General features: G+C 44.0%; 1 protein-coding gene and 1 long non-coding RNA gene across 2 annotated transcripts in view; one reads left to right on the top strand and one right to left on the bottom strand.

Moving 5' to 3' along the window:
- The window catches only part of SELENOF (selenoprotein F), a 14,729-nt gene extending 12,990 nt beyond the window's left edge, over positions 1–1,739 (top strand). The window contains exon 6 of the mRNA XM_072127814.1: positions 544–1,739. Coding sequence (XP_071983915.1) covers positions 544–675 — 132 coding nt within the window. The 3' untranslated portion in view covers positions 676–1,739. The remainder of the gene's footprint in view (positions 1–543) is intronic.
- LOC140104318 (uncharacterized) lies at positions 1,491–23,505 on the bottom strand. The gene is made up of 2 exons (XR_011850290.1): positions 23,399–23,505; positions 1,491–2,573 (listed from the first exon to the last, which is right to left on the bottom strand). It is a non-coding gene; the product is annotated as an uncharacterized lncRNA (long non-coding RNA).

The following is a 23,505-nucleotide window of genomic DNA, read 5'->3' as shown; positions in this document are numbered from 1 at the left end:
TTACGTCTCTGAAGTAGATACTTTATTCTGCTCTCTCCTGCAGTGAGTAGTGTAACACTAGTGCACAGGAACATGCCCTGGACCAATTGCATAGATACATTTTTAGTGAAACTCATCTGATTGGTTACCTACCGCATGTGTTTCACTGGTAAGGAATATGCAGCCGGGGCCTGCCCCCTGCACTAGTGTGGTGTTTGTAAACCCAGAGCTAGTGGCACGTGTGACAGCAACCTACCTACCTTAATGAAGGATGTTACAGAATTTACTATTAATAGATAATAAATAATACAGGGTCTATGTAAAGTCTGTGCCTCCAAAAATCCCGTTACATTTGGCTTTTGTGTAAAGGGGTTAGAGTAGTCCTGACTGTTTCTGCCAGTTTGATCATGCTGAAGCCAGTGACTGCCATGTGCAGGTAGTATCGGTCGTTTGGTTTCTATCATGTGCTCCTATATCGGGGAGGGGGGGGGGGGGGGGGGGAGTACTTCTATGCCTCGCTGCATTGTATGATGTGTAACCTGCGATGCTCTGCTCCTCTTCCAGTATGTGCGCGGCTCCGATCCTATACTGAAGCTTCTGGACGACAATGGGAACATCTGTGAAGAACTGAGCATCACCAGATGGAACACAGACAGCGTAGAAGAGTTCCTGGGCGAAAAACTGCACCGATTATAATCCACTCTACATATCTATATCTCTATCCAAATCACGCTCCCCACCCCCCAGTGTCATAGCTTCTGGCTGGGTGTCTTCCATAATGAGCACTGCTCAGCCCCGCTTCACTTTTTATACTGGAAGGATGATTTGTACCGATATCATAAGTTACTGTGTGTTCTGTCTCGTCTCATTTAGAAACCTTTTGTATCTGGAGCTGTATTCACACAGCATTGTAGGGAGGAGGGTCTGCTGTATCTTTTATGTACCACCTTATACCAGAAGGCAACTAAAAGCGTCCATTAGAATGGTGTACCTGGGGGACCTGCTGGTGACCATGTCACTGTATGCGTTGTACAATACTATGACTGTGTGAATACACCCCAAGAAAGCAGCTCATGTGATTGTGGCTTATGGAATAGAAATGACCCCACTCTTGCCAAGGGTTGTATAGCTCTGCTCTATTTACATGAATGCAGCAAAGTTGTAATAACACAAACAACCTGCAAACAAGAGGGGCGCTGTATATGTAAAGAGACGGATCTGTTTTTGGCTTCTGTCATACCATTTTAACCCTGAGCACATGCAGATCCATATTTGGTGAAGAGCACACATCTTCTAACCACAAAAATGAGGCTGAGGCATTGCCAGACCCCATCCCTGAGGCTGAATCACTGGGATTATGAACCAGGGCATTATAGGGTCATGGATTACAGCATCTCGGAGCTTTCTAATGGTCGCTGTATGACGGATGTCACCACTGCCCTTATGTTTTTTTGGGGTTTTTTTTTCCTTCTGTCTGCATTTTGTATCTCTGCCTTTTTTTGTAGCTTTTATTTTCAGATGCTGAAAGGACGTGTTGTTTAGTGATGATGAAAGGGCTCCGTTCACTGCATTAGATGTGACACATCGGGGTCGTGCACTTTAGTGAAGACTACACAGAAAACCTTCATGAGGCTTGTGGATGTCTGATGTGCCGCGCATTGTACCCTCATGTTGACCTCTGCTGCTTTAAATAGGAGCCGAAAGAATTGACTCGCTGATGATGATGGAAACATTTCAATAAAAAAAAATCTGAAAAACAACCAGAAGTTTTCCTGTTTTTGTTATTTGCACGTGGTCCTCTGGTGACACTATACACTGGACTTGGCCAAGCATGCGTGTGTTCTCAATGGGAACAGAGGAATATCTCTGGTAGAAGCTTATCTCCTAAAGAACGTGGAAATCCCTCACATTCTTGGTCTTTAGAGGATAGACTGGAGACCCCCTATGGAACGGCTAAGCCGAAATGAGGGGTTCGGTCTACAAACATTTAGTGTTTAGTTGATGATGCAGTTCTAAAACCAAACTGTCAAAGGCTCTTGGCAACTGTTCAGACATCATCGCCTCCTACTTGTGGTGTGTTCCCTGTATGGATATTTCCTAACAGCTGACCACTTGATGTATGGATATTTCCATCTTGGAGACATTTTTGGGTCATGATTTCAGTTCCAGGACCATGTGTCAGCAGATGATGATCTGAGAGGCTCCAGCACATTAAATAGTTGGTGACAGCAGTAACCTGCCAGCTCCCCTAGTACTCAATTGCAGGATACTTATTGTCCTTCATAGCGCCTAAAGGTCAGGGTCATTACACATTCTTAGTGTAATTGAACATTTCACCTTCCAAACCTCCTCCTCCTGTGTTTTATAGGGAAACATAATGCAGTATCCTACAGAATTTTTTCCACTGTAAATATTGGAAACTGAAGGGAGTTGGCTGTACATGGAACCCAATGGGGAACGGAAGAGCATTAAACTGTATTTAAAGGGAACCTATCAGCAAAAATTAACCCAATAAACCACTTCTAGTGTGTTGTGAAGCAGATTCATGCCTTCCAGACCATCTTTGTTTCCTAGCCCAGCGTGGTGGCATCAGCCTGAAAATAAACGTAAGAAAAATTGGTTGTTTTAAGTCACTGAGGCGGGGAGCTCAGCACTGAAGTCAATCTCTCCTGGCCTCAGGATGTCATCTCCACTGTAATTAACATAATGCACAAGACTTTAGGAAATTTGTGGCTTCCCTGGATGTAGGACCATCAATTACAGTGAAGGCGGGTTTCTAAGGCAAAGAGAGCTTGACTTCAGTTTTAAACTCTCCAATGGGGGAGATTTATCAGAAGTTTCTGAGGTACAACTGTTTTAGTAGCCCATGAAAACCAACAAGCTTTAATTTTATTTTGGAAAATGAAAACTGAGTTCTGCTCTCAGACACTTCAGATAAATCTCCCCTCCATTTATACCACCATCTCGTATCTCATTTTCTCAGCTTAGCATGGGCAACATCCCCCACCGGAGCCCAGAATACTGGAGTGGCTGGCTATTGAGGCCTTGGGCATACTGTGGTCACGGTGCTTGGTATGGGGACCGGAGGGCTGACCTAGCAGGTCTTCAGCAGGTGGTGTGTGCAAGAAAGATGGAGGGACAGGCTGTGGTACTGATTCTCCCTGGCACAATACCTGAGTGTCTGTAATATAGCAGTATCCAGGGATCAGGCAGAGGCAACATTGTGCAAATAAACTTACAGTTCTTTATTGAACAGCTGACAACGGCCCAACGATAGCAGCAGATTTGGCAAGCTGGAAGAGTCATGTAGAGCTGGACCACAGGAAGGGTAAAAGCAGCCTGGTAGTAAGTTCAGGCTGGCCTGGTAGAGAGGGAGTCCGGGTGGTGGATCTCGGCTCTGGCTTAAGTCTCCTGACTTGCCCCAGGTGCTAGGCACGGGCCTTAAGCACCTGTGGTTGCTGGTAATGGACACTGGCTGTAGCAGCAATGACAGACATGTGCTACTCACTCTGGTTAGACTGAAGCAGACTTAGGCCGGCGGCACAAGTGGCGTTTTGAACCCGTTTTTGCGCCTTTTTTGGTGTTTATTGATGGACTGCTTTAAAACAGCCCAAAACTCGTTCAAAACGCCACATGTGCCACCGGCCTGAGCCCTGATACCTAAGACCATGTGCTCCCGCCCACCAGGGGTTTATATATTCCCTTGGTCAGGTGGTAGCACATCTCCAATCGACTTCCAGCTTGCTCTACAAGAACATTATTGGACATCAACATATCACAGTGTTAACTGTTGCCTTACCAGGCAGTGGCTACAGCTGCATTTCCTAAGTTTACCTAGCAGTAGCTTCTGGATGAGTTGTGCAGGCTCACCAGATAGATCCTGACAAAGAGAGGGTGCTATTTGCAACAACCATCTTGCCTCTGCATTGGCAGGGGTGTTGCACATGATTGTGTATAGGGGGGTAGAATATGTCAGCTGAGCATGCATGTGCTTAGGGAGTAGAATTGTACAACTTATTGATGTCTGAAGATGCAGAAGCTGTAAGAAAGAAGGTTCACTGAGCAAGAAAATCTTTCATTACATGTTTTTGGCCCATATAGAATCTATATTGAGTTGCTATAGCCCTCAGGTAAACTAAAGGGCTCCTGTTGTAACCTCAAGCAATGACGACCTCCACACAAAGTCATGAAAACAAGTCCAGCTACCAGAGAATATTCAGCAATATAAAAGATTAAATTTTTAAAACCTACAAGGCCTAGGTGCATGTCACGAGCCGAATTTTGTCTGGTAACATATCCAAAATGTCATTTTCCATATACAATAATGGGAGATAGTTTTTATAGCTTCCACCACCTTCACATATTGTAATCTAAAAGTCCGTTTTTAGTCATGCGTTCAGTCAGTTAAGAACGCATTAGTTTTTTACCGCTTAATTAGAGATTAATTAAGACTCCGACTAACACTAACACGCCCCTATAGGTGCACATTATTTCTCTTGTTGGACACAGTGCAGCCGCAGAACTTTATAAATACATGTACAAGAAGTTTGCACTGGCGCAAATGCTTTAATAAATGTGGCCCAATATGCGAAACCTAATGGATCTTCACCCTCTGCACTAGGACCTCTGCAATTCTTTGATGATTTTGTCATGTGACAATCTTGGACGTGTAAAAATGAGCGTTGGGAACAGTTTAGACCTGCCATGATTTAGGAATTTATTTTACATGAGGGTGATGCCAAACATGGCGTTTTAAACCCGTTTTTGTCCATTTTTTAAAAACCCATTCGTTTTTTGAAAACCTCCATTTTTGACCAGTTTTAATTAAGATAATTGGTAAAACCTGTCAAAAAAACGCATGCGTTTTTTAATGGACTGCTTAAAAAAGGACCAAAAACGGGTTCAAAACGCCATGTGTACCATCACCCTTAATCCTTTATACTTCGTTGGATTTTTCTCTTTGCACTATGCACACTGTATCACATATCTTCCGAATGTTTTTGGCCGCCTCATGTTCTGTGGTTTCTAATGTTTTTGTTTTATATTTTTAAAAATTGCAACAATAAATATAACATTTTTTTAAAATTCTGTTTCCTTGAGAGGAGATCCATAAAAAGCAATGAAGAGCCTTACCGATTGTCAGATCTGATCCCCGGACCTGGGATAGTTTCTGTTCAAACATTTAACTTCCAGGATTTTTTTTTTTTTGCCCTTAGTGCAATTGTCCTTTAAAACAAATGTCAGGTCACACTTAATAATACTAATCTGCTGTAATGAGGAGGTACACATTTGGGTCAATTGGGAGGCACATAACCAACCCTTCATTATACAGACTTTTGAAGGGGCACTGTACTGCCATCTGCTGTTCAGAAAGGGGAACAGCAGCCGATCCTGGCTAAAAAACAGAATATATAACACATATTAAATGGTCCTTTACAATAAGTTAATACAAACGATGATATTTATTAGTAAATGAATGCAAAAAGACCCTCTGCAAACTAGAAGGCAGAGGGAAGGGCTCACAAACGTCATGCTGTAGATTATAGATGTGATGTAGTATCTGCAGAAGTGCACAGAAAGAAGAGTAGACACAGGACTGTTGGTTTGGTTGAAAGGGACATTGATTCAGTCTCTATATCCTATTGGAAGTGGGTTTTATTATTTAAAGAAATTAAATGTAATGTTGATGCTGCACTGAAGTCTGGGCAGCAGATGGGAGTCCTTGCATCATATTTTGGTATACAAGGATCCCCCCATCTGTACAAGGTGTAGTCCATGGGATTGTGTGCAGGAGACCTAACTGCACATATTGCTTATTATTAGCACTTTTTATAGTGTAGAAAGAGTAGAAATACAGTAGTATTAACTGTTTCAGGACCACAATTTGTCAGTTTTGTGCATGTGTTGGTTTAATGGTTAAATAACTTACTTTTTTGGCTGCCGACATTATTTTTGTGGTATTTATTATTTATTTGTTAACTTTTTTTTAACTTTTAAACAAAATTTAAAGCTTAAAAGCAGAAAAAATAGTACAAAAATTTTTTTTTTTGTCTGATTGGAATACAGCATTTCCCTAAGAATATTTAAATAGCATTTGGAACTTTATGCTGCAAATTTTGATACATTACATGTCTGTTTTAGGGTGTCTGTGTCATATGAGGTGACGTTAGCGACTGCAGGGGAGTAAACATTTTTTGGGTATCCATTTTTATAAAGAAATTCTAACATCAAAATCCATCGCAATAAAAAAGGGACACATACTCATAGATCCAGGCCCTGTGCCTGTGGTAATCTACTTATATTTGTTAACCATTGCCTCCTTCTTTCAAAAATAAATTTTTAAAATTATACTAATGAGCCAGAAGGGCCTTTGGGTTGTTACCAGAGCCCCTCTGCGCTTCCTCCCTCCCACTGTGTGAAATTACATGAGGCAGAGGGAAGTGCAGAAGGAGCAAGGGGGTGAAACAGTATAACAGCCTGTGAAGCTGCAGCAAGGAGGAGGGGCTTACAGCCCTTCAAACTTGTAAGCATAATGTTAAAAGTTGATTTTAGAAGGATGGGGACCATGAATAACAAATATAAGATTATCACAGCCTGGATCTATGAGTAAGTGTCCATGGATGCATGATTTTTACGGTAGATTTCCTTTAAATGTTCTTTTTTGAATTATTTATTCATGTTTTTTTTTTACTTTTTTTTTTTTACTTTATGTCCTTCAAAGATCCAAATAGACCTTTGGGAACTTTGCTTTAGAAATGTTTTCATTTCAGTGGACTAGCTGCAGCCTGTGTATGAGAGAAGTATAAGTGGATACTCATACTGCTGATCATGAAGCAGAGGTGGAGACAGGCAGGATGGCTGGGGCTCCCTCCTCCTGCTCACTGGTGGGGCCCTGTTCATCTTTGTTCCCATTACATCCAGAAATTATGAAAATCCTATTTTCACAGGTGACGAAAAAAAGAATTTGGAGTTATACTAACTAAATATACTAGTTCAACTTACATACAAATTCTATTTAAGAACAAAGCTACAGAACCTATCCTGGATGTAGTCCGGGTCCTGCCTGTACTTATAATTTGTCGTGACTGTAGAGATGTGCAGGTCTGCTGTAAGTACACAGAATGTGAAATGATAAACTATAAATTCCTACAAGCGCTTCCTTCAGCACTGCTGCCTTCCTGCTGTGCCCTTTAAGTCTTTAGAAATAGGAAGCTATTATATAATGAAAACTAGAAAGGTCAGGTATATAACTGTATCCAGAAAGGTCAGGGATTTAGTGTGAATGCAAGGCTTTTCAACAAAAACTGTAATTTTTCTGTCTGATTTTTGAATGGTGATTTGGGGATTTGTGCCAATTTAGTCAAATTTCATCTATTTTCCTAAACCCAGAATAACATTATAATCGCTGCATCATTTATCCGTTCTCGTCAAATAAATATAGAAAGTCTGCTGTTCTGAAGTGGCATAGAAAAATGACTCCATTTTGGGGAAAAAAAATTAAAAATACAGCTTAATCTACACCAGGATGAAGGATTGTATACCAAGCACACTGACATGCTGTTGTGTGCCCCCTCTGGCTGGATACGTTCTTCTTTTAGCTTCTTATGCCCTTCTTTGTAAGAAATAAAGGTTTTAAAAATGATGCAAATGAGCCTGAGGGGCTCCAGGCTCCATTGACAACTTTGGAACCAGAGCCCCTCAAGTTCATTTGCATAACTTTTAAAGCCATTTTTATTCGTAAAAACAAGGTCCTAAGAAGTTAAAAAAGAGCAGATCTTTCCAGGGTAGACACAGTGGGGGTCATTTACTAAGGGCCCGATTCACGTTTTTGCAACGTGATACCCGATTTTTCCCGTTTTGCGCCGATTTTCCCTTTATTTCCCCGGGATTTCGGCGCACGCAATCGGATTGTGGTGTGCCGTGACGGAAATCGGGGGCGTGGCCGTAAAAAAAACCTGACGGATTCGGAGAAACCGCCGCATTTAAAAAAAAAAGTGTGGCTCGACACGCGCTTACCTTCATCCAGGATGGCTCGGTGAACTCCAGTGCGTTCCGATGCTCTTCAGCGCAGCAGCGACACCTGGTGGACTTCGGAGGAACTGCCTTAGTGAATCCCGGCCAGACCCGAATCCACCGCAGAGAACTCGCCGCTGGATCGCGAATGGACCAGGTAAGTAAATCTGCCCCAGTGTGTCAGTGTGTTTGATTTGCAATCCTTTATCCTGGTAATACATGTCCTTTAATTCCGGAATACTCTTATTATTTCCCTTGATGTCACCTCACTTTCATTCCTCAGAGGGGATACATCACTCACATAATTCATGACATCACTGTAACTCAGACACCAACATTGGCTAGTTGCTCTTCAGATGGTCGTTACTATAATACCGTCATTATTGTAGGTGAAGCTTTCTGGTGAAGGTTTCTGAGCCCCCAATTTAGCAATATGTGGGACATAAACATATGTCTATATACACTCACCGGCCACTTTATTAGGTACACCATGCTAGTAACGGGTTGGACCCCCTTTTGCCTTCAGAACTGCCTCAATTCTTTGTGGCATAGATTCAACAAGGTGCTGGAAGCATTCCTCAGAGATTTTGGTCCATATTGACATGATAGCATCACACAGTTGCCGCAGATTTGTCGGCTGCACATCCATGATGCGAATCTCCCGTTCCACCACATCCCAAAGATGCTCTATTGGATTGAGATCTGGTGACTGTGGAGGCCATTTGAGTACAGTGACCTCATTGTCATGTTCAAGAAACCAGTCTGAGATGATTCCAGCTTTATGACATGGCGCATTATCCTGCTGAAAGTAGCCATCAGATGTTGGGTACATTGTGGTCATAAAGGGATGGACATGGTCAGCAACAATACTCAGGTAGGCTGTGGCGTTGCAAAGATGCTCAATTGGTACCAAGGGGCCCAAAGAGTGCCAAGAAAATATTCCCCACACCATGACACCACCACCACCAGCCTGAACCGTTGATACAAGGCAGGATGGATCCATACTTTCATGTTGTTGACGCCAAATTCTGACCCTACCATCCGAATGTCGCAGCAGAAATCGAGACTCATCAGACCAGGCAACGTTTTTCCAATCTTCTACTGTCCAATTTCGATGAGCTTGTGCAAATTGTAGCCTCAGTTTCCTGTTCTTAGCTGAAAGGAGTGGCACCCGGTGTGGTCTTCTGCTGCTGTAGCCCATCTGCCTCAAAGTTCAACGTACTGTGCGTTCAGAGATGCTCTTCTGCCTACCTTGGTTGTAACGGGTGGCGATTTGAGTCACTGTTGCCTTTCTATCAGCTCAAACCAGTATGCCCATTCTCCTCTGACCTCTGGCACCAACAAGGCATTTCCGCCCACAGAACTGCCGCTCACTGGATGTTTTTTCTTTTTCGGACCATTCTCTGTAAACCCTAGAGATGGTTATGTGTGAAAATCCCAGTAGATCAGCAGTTTCTAAAATACTCAGACCAGCCCTTCTGGCACCAACAACCATGCCACGTTCAAAGGAACTCAAATCACCTTTCTTCCCCATACTGATGCTCGGTTTGAACTGCAGGAGATTGTCTTGACCATGTCTACATGCCTAAATGCCGCCATATGATTGGCTGATTGGAAATTAAGTGTTAACGAGCAGTTGGACAGGTGTACCTAATAAAGTGGCCGGTGAGTGTATATAATAGTGTTTTCTTGTATATAGGTCATATATAGGGCACTGTTTTTACAATTATTTTCTTTTCTCTCAAAGTACAACCTCTTCTCTACAATCCCTGTTTAAAGTCCTGGTCTGAGAGGTAGGCCAGGGTCAGGGCTCACTTTTCCTTCTCCACTCCTGCCCTGCCAGTCCTGGTGTGAGAGGTAGGCCAGGGTCAGGGCTCACTCTTCCTTCCCCACTCCTGCCCTGCCAGTGCTGGTGTCAGTAGTAGGTCTTGGTAAGGGCCCACTCTTCCTTCTCCACTCCTGCCTTGCCAGTCCTGGTCTGAGAGGTAGGCCAGGATCAGGACTCACTTTTCCTTCTCCACTCCCGCCCTGCCAGTGCTGGTCTGAGAGGTAGGCCACGGTCAGGGCTCACTCTTCCTTCTCCACTCCTGCCCTGCCAGTGCTGGTGTGAGAGGTAGGCCATGGTCAGGGCTCACTATTCCTTCTCCACTCCTGCCCTGCCAGTGCTGGTGTGAGAGGTAGGCCAGGGTCAGGGCTCACTCTTCCTTCCCCAATTCTAACCTGCCAGTACTGATGTGATAGGTAGGTCTTCCTAAGGGCTCACTCCTCCTTCCTCACTTCTGCCCTGCCAATGCTGGTGTGAGAGGTAGGCCAGGGTCAGGGCTCACTCTTCCTTCCCCACTCTTGCCCTGCCAGTGCTGGTGTGAGAGGTAGGTCTTCCTAAGGGATCACTCTTCCTTCCCTACTCCTGCCCTGCCAGTGCTGGTGTGAGAGGTAGGCCAGGGTCAGGACTCACTCTTCCTTCCCCACTCCTGCCCTGTCAGTGCTGGTGTCAGAGGTAGGTCTTGGTAAGGGCCCACTCTTCCTTCTCCACTCCTGCCTTGCCAGTCCTGGTCTGAGAGGTAGGCTAGGGTCAGGACTCACTTTTCCTTCTCCACTCCCGCCCTGCCAGTGCTGGTCTGAGAGGTAGGCCATGGTCAGGGCTCACTCTTCCTTCTCCACTCCTGCCCTGCCAGTGCTGGTGTGAGAGGTAGGCCAGGGTCAGGGCTCACTCTTCCTTCCCCACTTCTATCCTGCCAGTACTGATGTGATAGGTAGGCCTTCCTAAGGGCTCACTCCTCCTTCCTCACTTCTGCCCTGCCAATGCTGGTGTGAGAGGTAGGCCAGGGTCAGCGCTTACTCTTCCTTTCTTACTCCTGCCCTGCCAGTGCCTTGTGTGAGAGGTAGGTCTTCCTAAGGGCTCACTCTTCCTTCCCCACTCCTGCCCTGCCAGTGCTGGTGTGAGAGGTAGGCCAGGGTCAGGACTCACTCTTCCTTCCCCACTCCTGCCCTGCCAGTGCTGATGTCAGAGGTAGGTCTTGGTAAGGGCTCACTCTTCCTTCCCCATCTCTGCCTAGCCAGTCCTGGACTGAGAGGTAGGCCAGGGTCAGGACTCACTTTTCCTTCCCCACTCCTGCCCTGCCAGTGCTGGTCTGAGAGGTAGGCCACGGTCAGGGCTCACTCTTCCTTCTCCATTCCATTCCTGTCCTGCCAGTGCTGGTGTGAGAAGTAGGCCAGGGTCAGGGCTCACTCTTCCTTCTCCACTCCTGCCCTGCCAGTGCTGGTGTGAGAGGTAGGCCAGGGTCAGGGCTCACTCTTCCTTCCCCACTCCCGCCCTGCCAGTGCTGGGGTCAGACGTAGGCCAGGGACAGGGCTCACTCTTCCTTCTCCACTCCTGCCCTGCCAGTGCTGGTGTGAGAGGTAGGACAGGGTCATGGCTCACTCTTCCTTCCCCACTTCTATCCCGCCAGTACTGATGTGATAGGTAGGTCTTCCTAAGGGCTCACTCCTCCTTCCTCACTTCTGCCCTGCCAATGCTGGTGTGAGAGGTAGGCCAGGGTCAGCGCTTACTTTTCCTTTCTTACTCCTGCCCTGCCAGTGCTGGTGTGAGAGGTAGGCCAGGGTCAGGGCTCACTCTTCCTTCCCCACTGCTGCCCTGCCAGTCCTGGTGTGAGAGGTGGGTCTTCCTAAGGGCTTACTCTTCCTTCCCCACTCCTCCCCTGCCAGTGCCTTGTGTGAGAGGTAGGTCTTGGTAAGGGCCCACTCTTCCTTCCCTACTCCTGCCTTGCCAGTCCTGTTCTGAGAGGTAGGCCAGGGTCAGGACTCACTTTTCCTTCCCTTCTCCCGCCCTGCCAGTGCTGTTCTGAGAGTTAGGCCACAGTCAGGGCTCACTCTTCCTTCTCCACTCCTGCCCTGCCAGTGCTGGTCTGAGAGGTAGGCCAGGGTCAAGGCTCACTCTTTCTTCCCCAATCCTATCCTGCCAGTGCTGGTGTGAGAGGTAGGCCATGGTCAGGGCTCACTCTTCCTTCTCCACTCCTGCCCTGCCAGTGCTGGTGTGAGAGGTAGGCCAGGGTCAAGGCTCACTCTTCCTTCCCCAATCCTATCCTGCCAGTGCTGGTGTGAGAGGTAGGCCAGGGTCAGGGCTCACTCTTCCTTCCCCACTTCTATCCTGCCAGTACTGATGTGATAGGTAGGTCTTCCTAAGGGCTCACTCCTCCTTCCTCACTTCTGCCCTGCCAATGCTGGTGTGAGAGGTAGGCCAGGGTCAGCGCTTACTCTTCCTTTCTTACTCCTGCCCTGCCAGTGCTGGTGTGAGAGGTAGGCCAGGGTCAGGGATTACTCTTCCTTTCTTACTCCTGCCCTGCCAGTGCTGGGGTCAGAGGTAGGCTAGGGTCAGGGGTCACTCTTCCTTCGCCACTCCGGCCCTGCCAGTGCTGGTGTGAGAGGTAGGCCAGGGTCAGGGCTCCCTGCATTTTAAAGATTTGCATAGGTTGCTGAGAATCCTAAACTCTTCCTGTTACAATAATAACATTTACAGTAGCTCTAAGGAAGATATGACTTGTTGCAGTGGTGGTAGCCCACTACAATACCTTGCATACAGATTAGAGATGAGCGAGTATACTCGTCCGAGTATACTGCTCGGTCGAGTATTAGCATACTCGGACCGGCTCGTTACTCGGACGAGTATCTCGCCGGTTCGAGATCGAGCAGTAAATTAATAAAATAAATTGAATAAAAGTATTTTTATTGTAAAAAAAAAATATTACACATGTTTGCAGATGTTTTACTTGTAAGAACACATTGAAATAACACTATTCTTCACTTTCCAGGTGTTCGCGCGTGTCTCCCGCTAGGTTCGGAGATGTTCGGAACATCTGGAATGTGAAGAATATTGTTCTTTCAATGTGTTCTGCACTTAAATGGTCCTGTATTCACTGTTTTTAATGTTTTAATTCTATTCTTCACTTTGCAGCTGTGCGCGCGTATCTCCGAACCTATCGGGAGATACGCGCGCACACCTGCAAAGTGAAGAATAGAATTAAAACATTAAAAACAGTGAACACAAGAGCATTTAAGTGCAGAACACATTGAAAGAACACTATTCTTCACATTCCAGATGTTCGTGCACATCTCCTAACTTAGCGGGAGACACACGCGAACACCTGCAAAGTGAAGAATAGTGTTATTTCAATGTGTTCTTACAAGTAAAACATCTGCAAACATCTGGATTTTTTTTTTTGCACTGTTCTTTTACTGTTCAGTTTTATTAAAAAAATGCTCGGGTCAATGGGGCTCGTTATTCGAGACGAGCACTCGAGCATCAGGAAAAGTTTGTCTCGAATAACGAGCACCCGAGCATTTTAGTGCTCGTTTATCTCTAATACAGATCCCAAGAAGTTAAAGTTACACTGGACAATAAAAGATCCCTGGACAATAAACTAATCACATATTGTCCTGCAACATGTAGCTTAAATTTGCGAGTTACCATCACAAACACAATATATACACACCATACAGTACCATATACATACGTGCATAATATACAAACATACAACATATACAAACACATACAGCAAATACACACATACATGCATACATACATACAGCATATACACACACCACACATATACTGCATACACACACCTAACACCCCAGATGGGGAGGCCCCCTGATACTGCGACCCCCGTAGCAGCTTCTATGGTTGCTACCACTGTAGTTACAGCCCTGCCTACAGAAATGTGGCAGAACTATGGCTTGTAGGATGACATATTAAAATTCTGCATGAGGACAACATATCAGAGTTTTAGATTTTCTATTGACTTCCTGAAGTCACCGCTAAGAGTTAAATAACAGTGCAAATACTCTATTTTCTGCATTTCCTCCCTCTCTGGCAGTTGTACATCATAATCTGTAATCCCGATAACCTTTGAAAATAACACTGAACACTGCAGCACATAGATCTTCTCACCAAGAAGTCGATAGCTCAATGCATCACAATGACTTTTCCTACAATTGATTCACTAGTTCATGGATACTTAAATACTCCAATGACTTTGCCAAGCTCCGATCCATCTTATTGATCATTTGGCACAATGAATCACAACAATTTGGTGAATTCCGAAGGTGTAAATTGTGGATCATTAGCTTCAATCAACGCAGGGAATATTAGGTGTAAAAATCCTTCTAGATCCATTATCCACAAACATATATTATAGTTTGTTACTATGGACATAATATTGCTGTACAATACATCCACATAAAGGACCCAGGAGAAATTCCCAATTATTGATTCAGCATCAATAGGAATGATAACCATGGCAGTAACTCAATAATATGGGGCCGATCATAAATCACTAAATGGTATAAACACAGTATATAACATTACAGTATACAGGGATACAGAGAGCAAAGTTCCCCGATGTAACAATGCCCCTATATATAGTTCCCCTATAAAAACTATAATAAGTTATAATTTAATAGTGCATTACATATACAGGTATGCAGAATAATCCCCCTACACACAATTTATTATCATATATTGTGCCCTCATAATGAACTGAAACTCTCCCATATTGAATTATAATATATACAGCCTCCACCCCATTAATAAATTATAATAAATCATAATAAAGTACATAAAACCCCACATAATTAGTATATACTTAAAGGAGCCTGTCAGCAAATGTAACCTCCCCCCCAAATAAACATATTTTTTAAAAATTAGTATTAGAAAGCAATGAACTCTCACTTTCTGTGTCTTCCTCAGTGTTGAATCTGGCATATTCATAATTCTCCTCCACAGCCGCAAGTACAGAATGAGGGAAGGGGGAATGAGGGACAGGGCCGGCTCCAGGTTTTAGTGGGCCCCTGGGTGATAGAGCCTCAGTGGGGCCCTTCATGGGCCACCCTCCAGCAGCCACACTGCCGCCCCTACCACGTGTAGCCACGCTGCCCCCTTCGCCCTTGAGCTACACTGCCCCCCCTCCGGGAAAGGAAACAATCTCACCTTTCCTTGTTCCCCCGAAGCAGCGCAGGAACAGCTTCCTTCTTCCTACGGCATGTGCCCCCTGCCCCCTCCAGAGCCGGCACACGAGATCTTCAGAGCCGTTGCATACCGTGCGGAGCACCGCTTTGGGGGAACCAGGACAGGTGAGTTTCGGACAGGTGAGAGGCATAAAACTACACTAGCTGGAAGGGGATCACTTGTACCAGTGTCGCTTTAAGACGCCGGGCCTGATGAGGGAGATGATTTTTCTTCCGGGTCACACACAGCCAGCGTTGGTCTCAACTCCCTCATTCCCCCCTCCATCAGGTATTTCATCAAGTCTAACACAACCAGTGTTGATCTAAACTCCCTCATTCCCCCTCCCTCAGTCATTCTCTTCAGCCAGTCACACAGAGCCAACATACCTTCCTCAAGGGATATTTTTGGCAAGTAGTTGGAGAGTGCAGGGTAAAATTTCCATTCAAAACATAGTCTATGACGTTCCACACACACACATACAGACTCTCAACTTTATGTAATTTAAGTGTTGTGATCGGGCCCCTAACAGCAGTATCGACAGTACAGCCCTGATGATGGCCTTGGATTCTCTGTATATCAGCTGGGAGGGGCTGTGAGAAAATGGTATCTGATCTCTCACATCCCCCACTACCAAGGGCAACTGATAATAAATACATGTAGGTTAAAGGGGCTGTCCGAGAGTTCTGAAAATTAACTAAAGGTGTCCGGAGGGGGCTGCTTAAAAAAATAAAGAACTACTTACCTTCCGGTGCCCTCCGGTGTCATGAGTATCATTTATTAGAAGATGCAGATTATTGCCGGGGCAGCGCTGGACTCAGCTTCCGGCCGGACCCGACAACCTTCCGGCCCGCATTCACAATGCGAATAGGGACGGATAGGCGTGCCCGGCGACGGCCGGCCAGAAGCTGAGTCCAGCGCTGCCCCGGCAATAATCTGCATCTTCTAATAAATGATACTCATCAAGCAAGAAGATCATTAGGAACATTATAGGGCAGATTTACTTACCCGGTCCTGTAGCGATCCCCGAGGTGCGTTCTCCAACGAGGATGAAGTCCGGCGTGATTCTTCAAGATCGTGCGCCCAATATCCTGCATGTGTCGCTTCCCCACTGAGGTCCGCCGGAGTTCACCTTCTTCTTCTCGGTGTATGTGAGTGCATTGTCTTGCGACACAATTTGAATTGTAAATCCCACGCGTAGTCTGAATCAGTCGGGTTGTCCGTCAGCCACGCCCCCTGATTTGTGTCGCATGCTAGTAGGTGTGCGCCAAAAACCCCATATAAATGCGGCGCAAATTGGAAATAGTCGGGAAACGAATGTGGATGCAACCGCAGTAAGACTTGACCCAGTTTCCCCGACCTGTGCTAAGGCCTTGGGTACCTTCCTCTGTGTTTTGTGGTCCTGTAGTGTCAATAAGGGATTTTGGAAGCAGGTCTCAGATGACCTCAAGGTGTGCCTGCTCCTGGTGGATCCAGAACAGTTCAAATCCGCTGTGGAAAGGACCTTCCTTATTGAGACCTTGTACTGCGCCAAGAAAACTGTGCCAAAATTCTGGATGTCCACCCACTCACCAACTCTCCATGACTGGATTAAGATGGCCAATGCTACCCTCCCCCTCAAAAAATGGGTCTTTATTTACAAAAACAAAGGGCGGAGGATTCATGTGATATGGGACAGGTGCCTTAAGTCACTGTTTACTGCCGTTCCTCAACATCCTACATGATTACACGTCTTTCTTTAGGATCCCTGGTCTCTGAATAGACCTGTAGTCCATCTTGTAATGGTGGACCCTGGGTGCTGGTTTAGCGAAGATACATTGTTTTAGTTCTGTTTTGTCTTGATTTTTTAATGAAATGTTGATTATACTACTGTCAAATTTATCAGAATCTGTCTCAAATGTTTTTGTGTTGTCTAACTAATTCTATTCTACGGAGTTGACACCACTCATATTTGGAATATGCTCCTTTACCTGATTTGACCCTTCTTTAATAATTTGCTGTGCTACGTCCTCTGTGACCTGTATGTTCCCCTCTTGTAGTACATTCTGTCCCTCAATGATCCCTTTAATAAAGTTTATTGTTAGAAAAACAATCTGAATCCCTACTGAAACCCACATTTACTTCAACTTGCACACAGCTGTCCTTGGGGTTAGATGTCTACGGCTGTGATCCTCGGCAGGTGAGCGTGGCTCATGTGCCAATGACAATAGAAGAAGACTACCCGGGCCACAAACACAGGAAGGAATAGGACCAGCTCTATAATTTGCATTCACATGCATGTAGCCTGCGGCAATAGACCATGGTCAGTCAGTGGGGCACATGTATTATCGTATCAGCGCCCAAAAAATGCCGGGATTTTACCTTTATTTGGGCGCAGAATTGTTGCGGATCATTTATAATGAGTTTACGCCAGAAAGAATAGATGTTTCCGACTATCCCGACACCTCCGGGTTTTTTTTTTTTGCACAAGTGGGCGTGGCCTAACTTTTCCACATTATCCGTCACATTTATGTGTATTTCGTAATTGGTGTGAGAGCAGATTTGGGTGCACACTTCATTACTGTCTGCATTTTCCACTTCTCTACTTCTGATCTCCGATGCCGAAAGTAGTCCTTGCGGCACAAGTAGTAAATCCCCCCCAGTGAGTCACAGACCGTGCAATGTTCTGTTGCACAGTCCTAGGAGTCCCTGCTTACCCCCAAAACTGCAGCACCAAACTGTTATAATGATCCCTGTGGTTGGTCTGTATAACAGGACACTGCATGGTCTATGATTCACGGGTCGCCCACACTCGTCTGTTTTAGGCCCAATGTCCATGTATTCCAGATTGAACAATACCCCATTATCTTTAATCCTAGGAATCTCTGCCTTTTCAGAAAGATTACAATCCTGCAATGTCATCATTTTCCAATACGGCGAGTCAGGGACTTTTAGCTTTGTGTATTAGATGTGACAGTGTTTGGACTGGAAAATCTGACCGTCATATGGTTTCTGGACTGAATATGTTGGTGTGAATAGGACTTAATAGAAAAACACAGCTGGTGCGTCCACTGATAACACGCTTAGCTCTTCTACATACACTGGGGCTAGCGCAGTTCTAGGCATCAGTATTTGTCACTATAAAATGAACATGACTGTAACTTGTCTTCTACCCAGCAGCGGCAGCCGGGCGTGATCCCCGTCCTTCCTAATGAATCTTCTTTACATCCTGCTCTATTAGAAGTTCTTAAAGGACAGAAATACAGCCATGAATATATTGTTTATAGCGCTGTGCGGCCTGAAATTCAGTAATAAAATATTGTAGCCGTCCCGGGAAGAACAGCGTGCTGTAATGACAGGGACATAACTTCATTTGTCCACATAAGGAGATTAGGAGTGCGGCGTATAGCATCGGATCTGGTACCTGCCGCTCTGCGCCGGGGAGCTGCTCAATGTTATAAAATCTGATTTGCTAAACATTATCATAAGCGCAGAATGCAGGTTTTATGGGGTTTCTTTTTCCTGAGATTTGTGATTTATCTCGGTGAAGTCATACTGAGCCGGTAATCTGATAAACAATACAGAAATAAGTAGGGGGTGAGCGACAATAGAGAGAAGCATTAATCACAGGGGATCTTCAGCAATATGAGCTGGGAGGTATATAATGTCTATATGCGCCAGCAACGGGGACCACATGTTGTCTTAATTCTGTCCTTTATGGGCAATCAGTCCATAATATACTCCCTTTTCTCTCTGTCCTTTATGGGTACATTTATTACTAGGGTTGTACAAAGGACACTTTATATAGGAAAAACAGGCTGAAAAAACTAAAAAGTACAGTTTAAAACTACCGTAAATCTTCAATTTACAGAGATTTACCAGATTTCTAGAGTGTTACACATCACAAACTCATTCAAGTCCCCCCAGAAGGCTGGTCACCTTTAAAAGAGAGTACAGGATAATGTGGAGAATCCTCATGGGTAATCATTATAACAATGCAGCCAGTTGTCCAGCTTGTCAGTTCAGCACTGAACAGGGTATTTGTCATGTCATAAAGTGCCTCATCGTATAAGAACATTTGGACTGAAAGCCCTCTGCAGTGACCAAACCTCTCATTAGTAGAAAGTATCAAAAGGATAGACTAACATTTGCTGAGAAGCATGTTATGTGGACAGAGCAGAAGGGATCCACAGTTCATTTTAGTGTTAAAAACAAGTTTAATTTATTTGGATCTGATGACAAACATTATGTTCGTCGACAAACTGGGTAAAGTCAACCCAAAGGGTTTAAAGAAGTCAGTGAAAGGTCACGGAGAAAGTGCCATGCTTTGGGGAATGTTTTCTGCAGCAAAAGTTGAACCTATCATACGCTACATGACAGAATTAATGCAAGCGTGTATCAGAACTTTCTTCAACAACACGTGGTTCCTTCTCTGTGTTCTTCACTCAATCAGCCAGAAATTTTCATGCAGGACAATGCCCCCTGACCCCCTGGATAAATCAGTTCTTTGAAACAAGGAACTGCCCAAGTCACAGAACTGTGGAAGAGACTGGAGGAAGAGTGGACCAAAAAAGTACATTCATAAAACGTAATTATAATCTTTCTCTGCGTTACAGTTATTACTGTTTTCTTCTAATCATTATCAAATTCTTTTCAAAATGAAGGTTTCGTGTTGATATGTAATTTGGGTATTTTGTAAAACACTGTTGTAGTGGCGTGGTGTGTGTTGAGCCATGGAGATTCATAATTTTGATCTCCTGAGTACACTCACAACCAGGCCTGTGAGGAATGGTGGCTGGTTCTCTATCAATGTCTATAGGAAAATTGTATGAAAATATGCTATTTTGACCATTATACAAAAAAAGATATCTTAAGAAATGTAAAGCTTAACTGCAAAGTTACTTGACAAAAAATAGAGAGAGCTCTCATTTTTTGGTATTTCAGTACTTTGTATAGGTGGGCAGATTGAACTAGGGAGGGCTGGGTCGCTCCTTGACCCGTGGGAGCCAGGTACATACACCTGTTGTACCTTTTTAGTGTTTTTATTGTACCTTTTTAGTGTTTTTATTGTATTGAGGTCTTGTCTTGTCTTTTTCTATTGATTATTATAAAATAAAATTTGCTTTTGTACATTGGCCCAATATAGGCATCCATCTTTTCTGGTGTTTATTATATGTATTGTACAGGATACGTGGGCAATTTTTGATTCTAGCAGTACCTGTCCTTCTTGTGAATAATTGATAGCTGGAGAGAGTCGGAGACAACAATTCCAATAATACCTATATAATGCTGCTGGACTTCCTGGTTGTGACATCAGCTAAGGGCAGTGAGGCCAGAGCACTGAGGGCATTCACATGAACTTGGACAAACCCAGGCAATCAGGACACAGAATCAGTGTTACTGGCTGTACAGAGATCTAGTGCAGAACAAGACAGGGAAGACACAGAGCACTAGATCTCTGCATCATGGTCAGAAAGGATCATCTAGTAATCTACTACACCACAAAGAAAAATATATATTACAACCTGTCCACCTACATAGGAATAAAAAGACGAACACATGGTAACATCACAGTATGAGCACAATAATGTATAATATATACATATATATATATATATATATATATATATACACACACACAGTGAAACCTCTACGAAAGACCACCTCTCTGAGATGACCCCCTCCCTAAAAGACTATTTTTTTTTTATTCAATCACTGATTGTTTTGGTCATTATACACTATGGAAGCTGCCCCATATCTGCAGACCACCACTTTCCTATGCAAGGAGGTGTTGTGCTTGGCTACACTGTGCTGTGTGTGCAGGATCTGATGCCATTCATTAGAACTGATAGGGAGCCTAGGCTTTGAATAAACTAATAAAGGCAAACTTTCCGAAATGTCTGAAAGACACTTCTGCTACATTCAAACAGGTCAACTACATACCATTCCTGGTATGTAATTGGATGACCTGAAGCATGTGATCAGTCACATGAATGTGATATCACTCAAGGTCCTAGAGTTTTTTTACATGCAGCCAGGACTGATATTCTTCTGCACCCAGCAGCTACTGATCCATGCACATCTCCTAGTAGCTCCTCCAAAAAATCCAGCCATCCTCTTCTCCTCTCCTCCTCCTAGATACGGATTCTCATGGCAATCAACCAAAGACGGCCAGAGGGACAAGGTACAACCCTTGCTAGCAGGAAAACGGCTCTAGATTAGCTTAGTGCAGAGTTAGCAAAAAGTTTTTGTACTTTACAGTTGATCTCTAAAGCACAATTTCCAAAGAGTTTGGCCAGTAGTTTATATGGCTGGTCTATCCAGTAGAAAGGTCATAAATAGTTGATAGGTGGACACCAAGCCCTTCAACCGATCAATATAAATTCCTGGTCATCCCCTTTAAGCTTTAATGGATTTATATTACTAAAGATGATATTTAAAGATGTTTATTAGCTCTAACCATTATGGATACTAAATTCTTCATCTCACCAGCTACGATGAGAAAACAAGTAAAAACAATGGTGTCAGACAGTGTTATTCTTCCGAATCCGACAGATACTGAACTATTATTCAGGAAAAGCTTTCCGTGCACATTCCAATAAACTATAGTATGTCATGCTTCAAAGTCTACCAACTAGAGAGGACCAAGGTTCATTTCTGAAAATACATTTTTCTGCCGTTTTGGTTATGTTGAAACGATGACCGGGTAGAAAGGTTAACACAACGTGAACTTTGTTGCCGTAATGGAATCAGAAGTTTTCTTTCTGTACAAGTGATGGAGAGATCCTGCCCTATATTTATCTAGTGAAATGACCTGTGAGGCAGTCTGCAGGTAGTGATCTATTATCCTGCCTATAGATGACAAGCCTGAAAGTGCACGACTTAAACTATTTCATACTGAAAACAATCCTTTTACTGATCACAGAAAAGTCATCAGAACGTTAGAGACTTGAGTATATTTGTCCTATTCGGTAATATCTTAATGGGGTTTTTCTAACCCAGTGATTTCCAGTATAATAACAGATTGTCATAAATATCTGATAGATGGGTTTATAGAAACAGAGGTCCTCCCAACCCCATTAACAGCAGCAGTGAGGTAGATGGATGACCTCTGAAAATCCCATTGGTAGTTGGCTTATCTATTGGACCTTTATGGCGTAAACTGTGGATATAATCTGACAGCTATTTCCTCAGAAGGCAACAAAGCAGGATTTTGGAGGGGCATCTCCTTTGCATTAGAAGACACCAGGAAGTAGACTTCTGCTGCAATCCAGGCAGTATCTAGAGCGGAGCAGAATGGGATGGAGGAGGGATGATAAAATAATTTTGATTCTTATGCCTTTGTCAAGCTCTTTGTAGCACAGTGGTTTTCATGCTCCCTGTGAGGGAGACTACCAGTGTAAGCACTTCTCAGCACAGTGGTGTTAATGGTGCTAGGGCTTGCTGTGAGGGGGACTACCAATGTAAGCACTTCTCAGCACAGTGGTGTTCATGCTCCCGGGGCTTGCTGTGAGTGGGACTACCAATGTAAGCACTTCTCAGCACAGTGGTGTTCATGGTGCCGGGGCTTGCTGTGAGGGGGAATACCAATGTAAGCACCGTGCAGCACAGTTGTTTTAATACTGCTAGGGCTTTCTGTGAGTGGGTTTACAATAATACTGGATACCTGCATCATGTGCGGTCAATGACACTGCTCCATAAGCATTCAGAAATAAAAGGCAGTGAACTGTGTGATATCTTATATATTACACAACTAGAGATATACATTATAAGCATGGCAATATGACTAATATAAAATAATGTTCATTCCATGCAATATGAACCTTTGTCAGACTAAACAATTACTTCTGCAGCTGAAAAAGACTTGGGGGTATTGGTGGATGATTAATAAATTCTTGTGATAGACATAGTTTTCCTTTTATACAAATCACTGGTCAGAGCCTCTTTCACAGTCGTTATTTTAGATTGGCATTTGCATGCCAAAACAAAGAATTCTTTAAAAAAAAAACAAAAAAACAAACAAAAAAAAAAACAGAAGTGGTACAAATCTTTGCATGATACTATTTTTAAGAATACCGTAGCTTTCACTTCTGACTTTTGCTAACAAATACTTACTGTGCGAAATTGGACATAAAACAGAGTCTTATAAGTCACCATATAAAAATCAAAGCATCAAAAAATGACATCCCTTTGGTGCAACACAGATTTAGTTTATTTCTGGAAACAAAATTGTGTTTTCTCTTTTTCTAGGATATCAGTACGCAGTGCTTATTCACGTGCCAAGACTACATTTCCCATGAAGACGTGAACAGCGGGCTGGGTGTAGTACCCTCTTCTCTACTAGCTATAGCAGTGCACCCCAGGATAAAAAGAAACTCCAGCACAGGCAGCAAGTCTGAGAATTAAATAAACACGTTTTCCACTTACCTCCTGTGTGGTTTCCCTCTCCATCTGTTAACACAGGGTCACTACAGTGCTCCCCTGTACACCCCTCTCCATTAGGGAAAACAATACAGAATTGACACAGAAGACAC

The sequence above is a fragment of the Engystomops pustulosus genome, chromosome 10, assembly GCF_040894005.1.
Source record: "Engystomops pustulosus chromosome 10, aEngPut4.maternal, whole genome shotgun sequence".
NCBI classification, from domain to species: Eukaryota; Metazoa; Chordata; class Amphibia; order Anura; family Leptodactylidae; genus Engystomops; species Engystomops pustulosus.
Note: the sequence above shows the minus strand (reverse complement) of the source record. Positions and strands in the feature narration are given on the sequence as shown.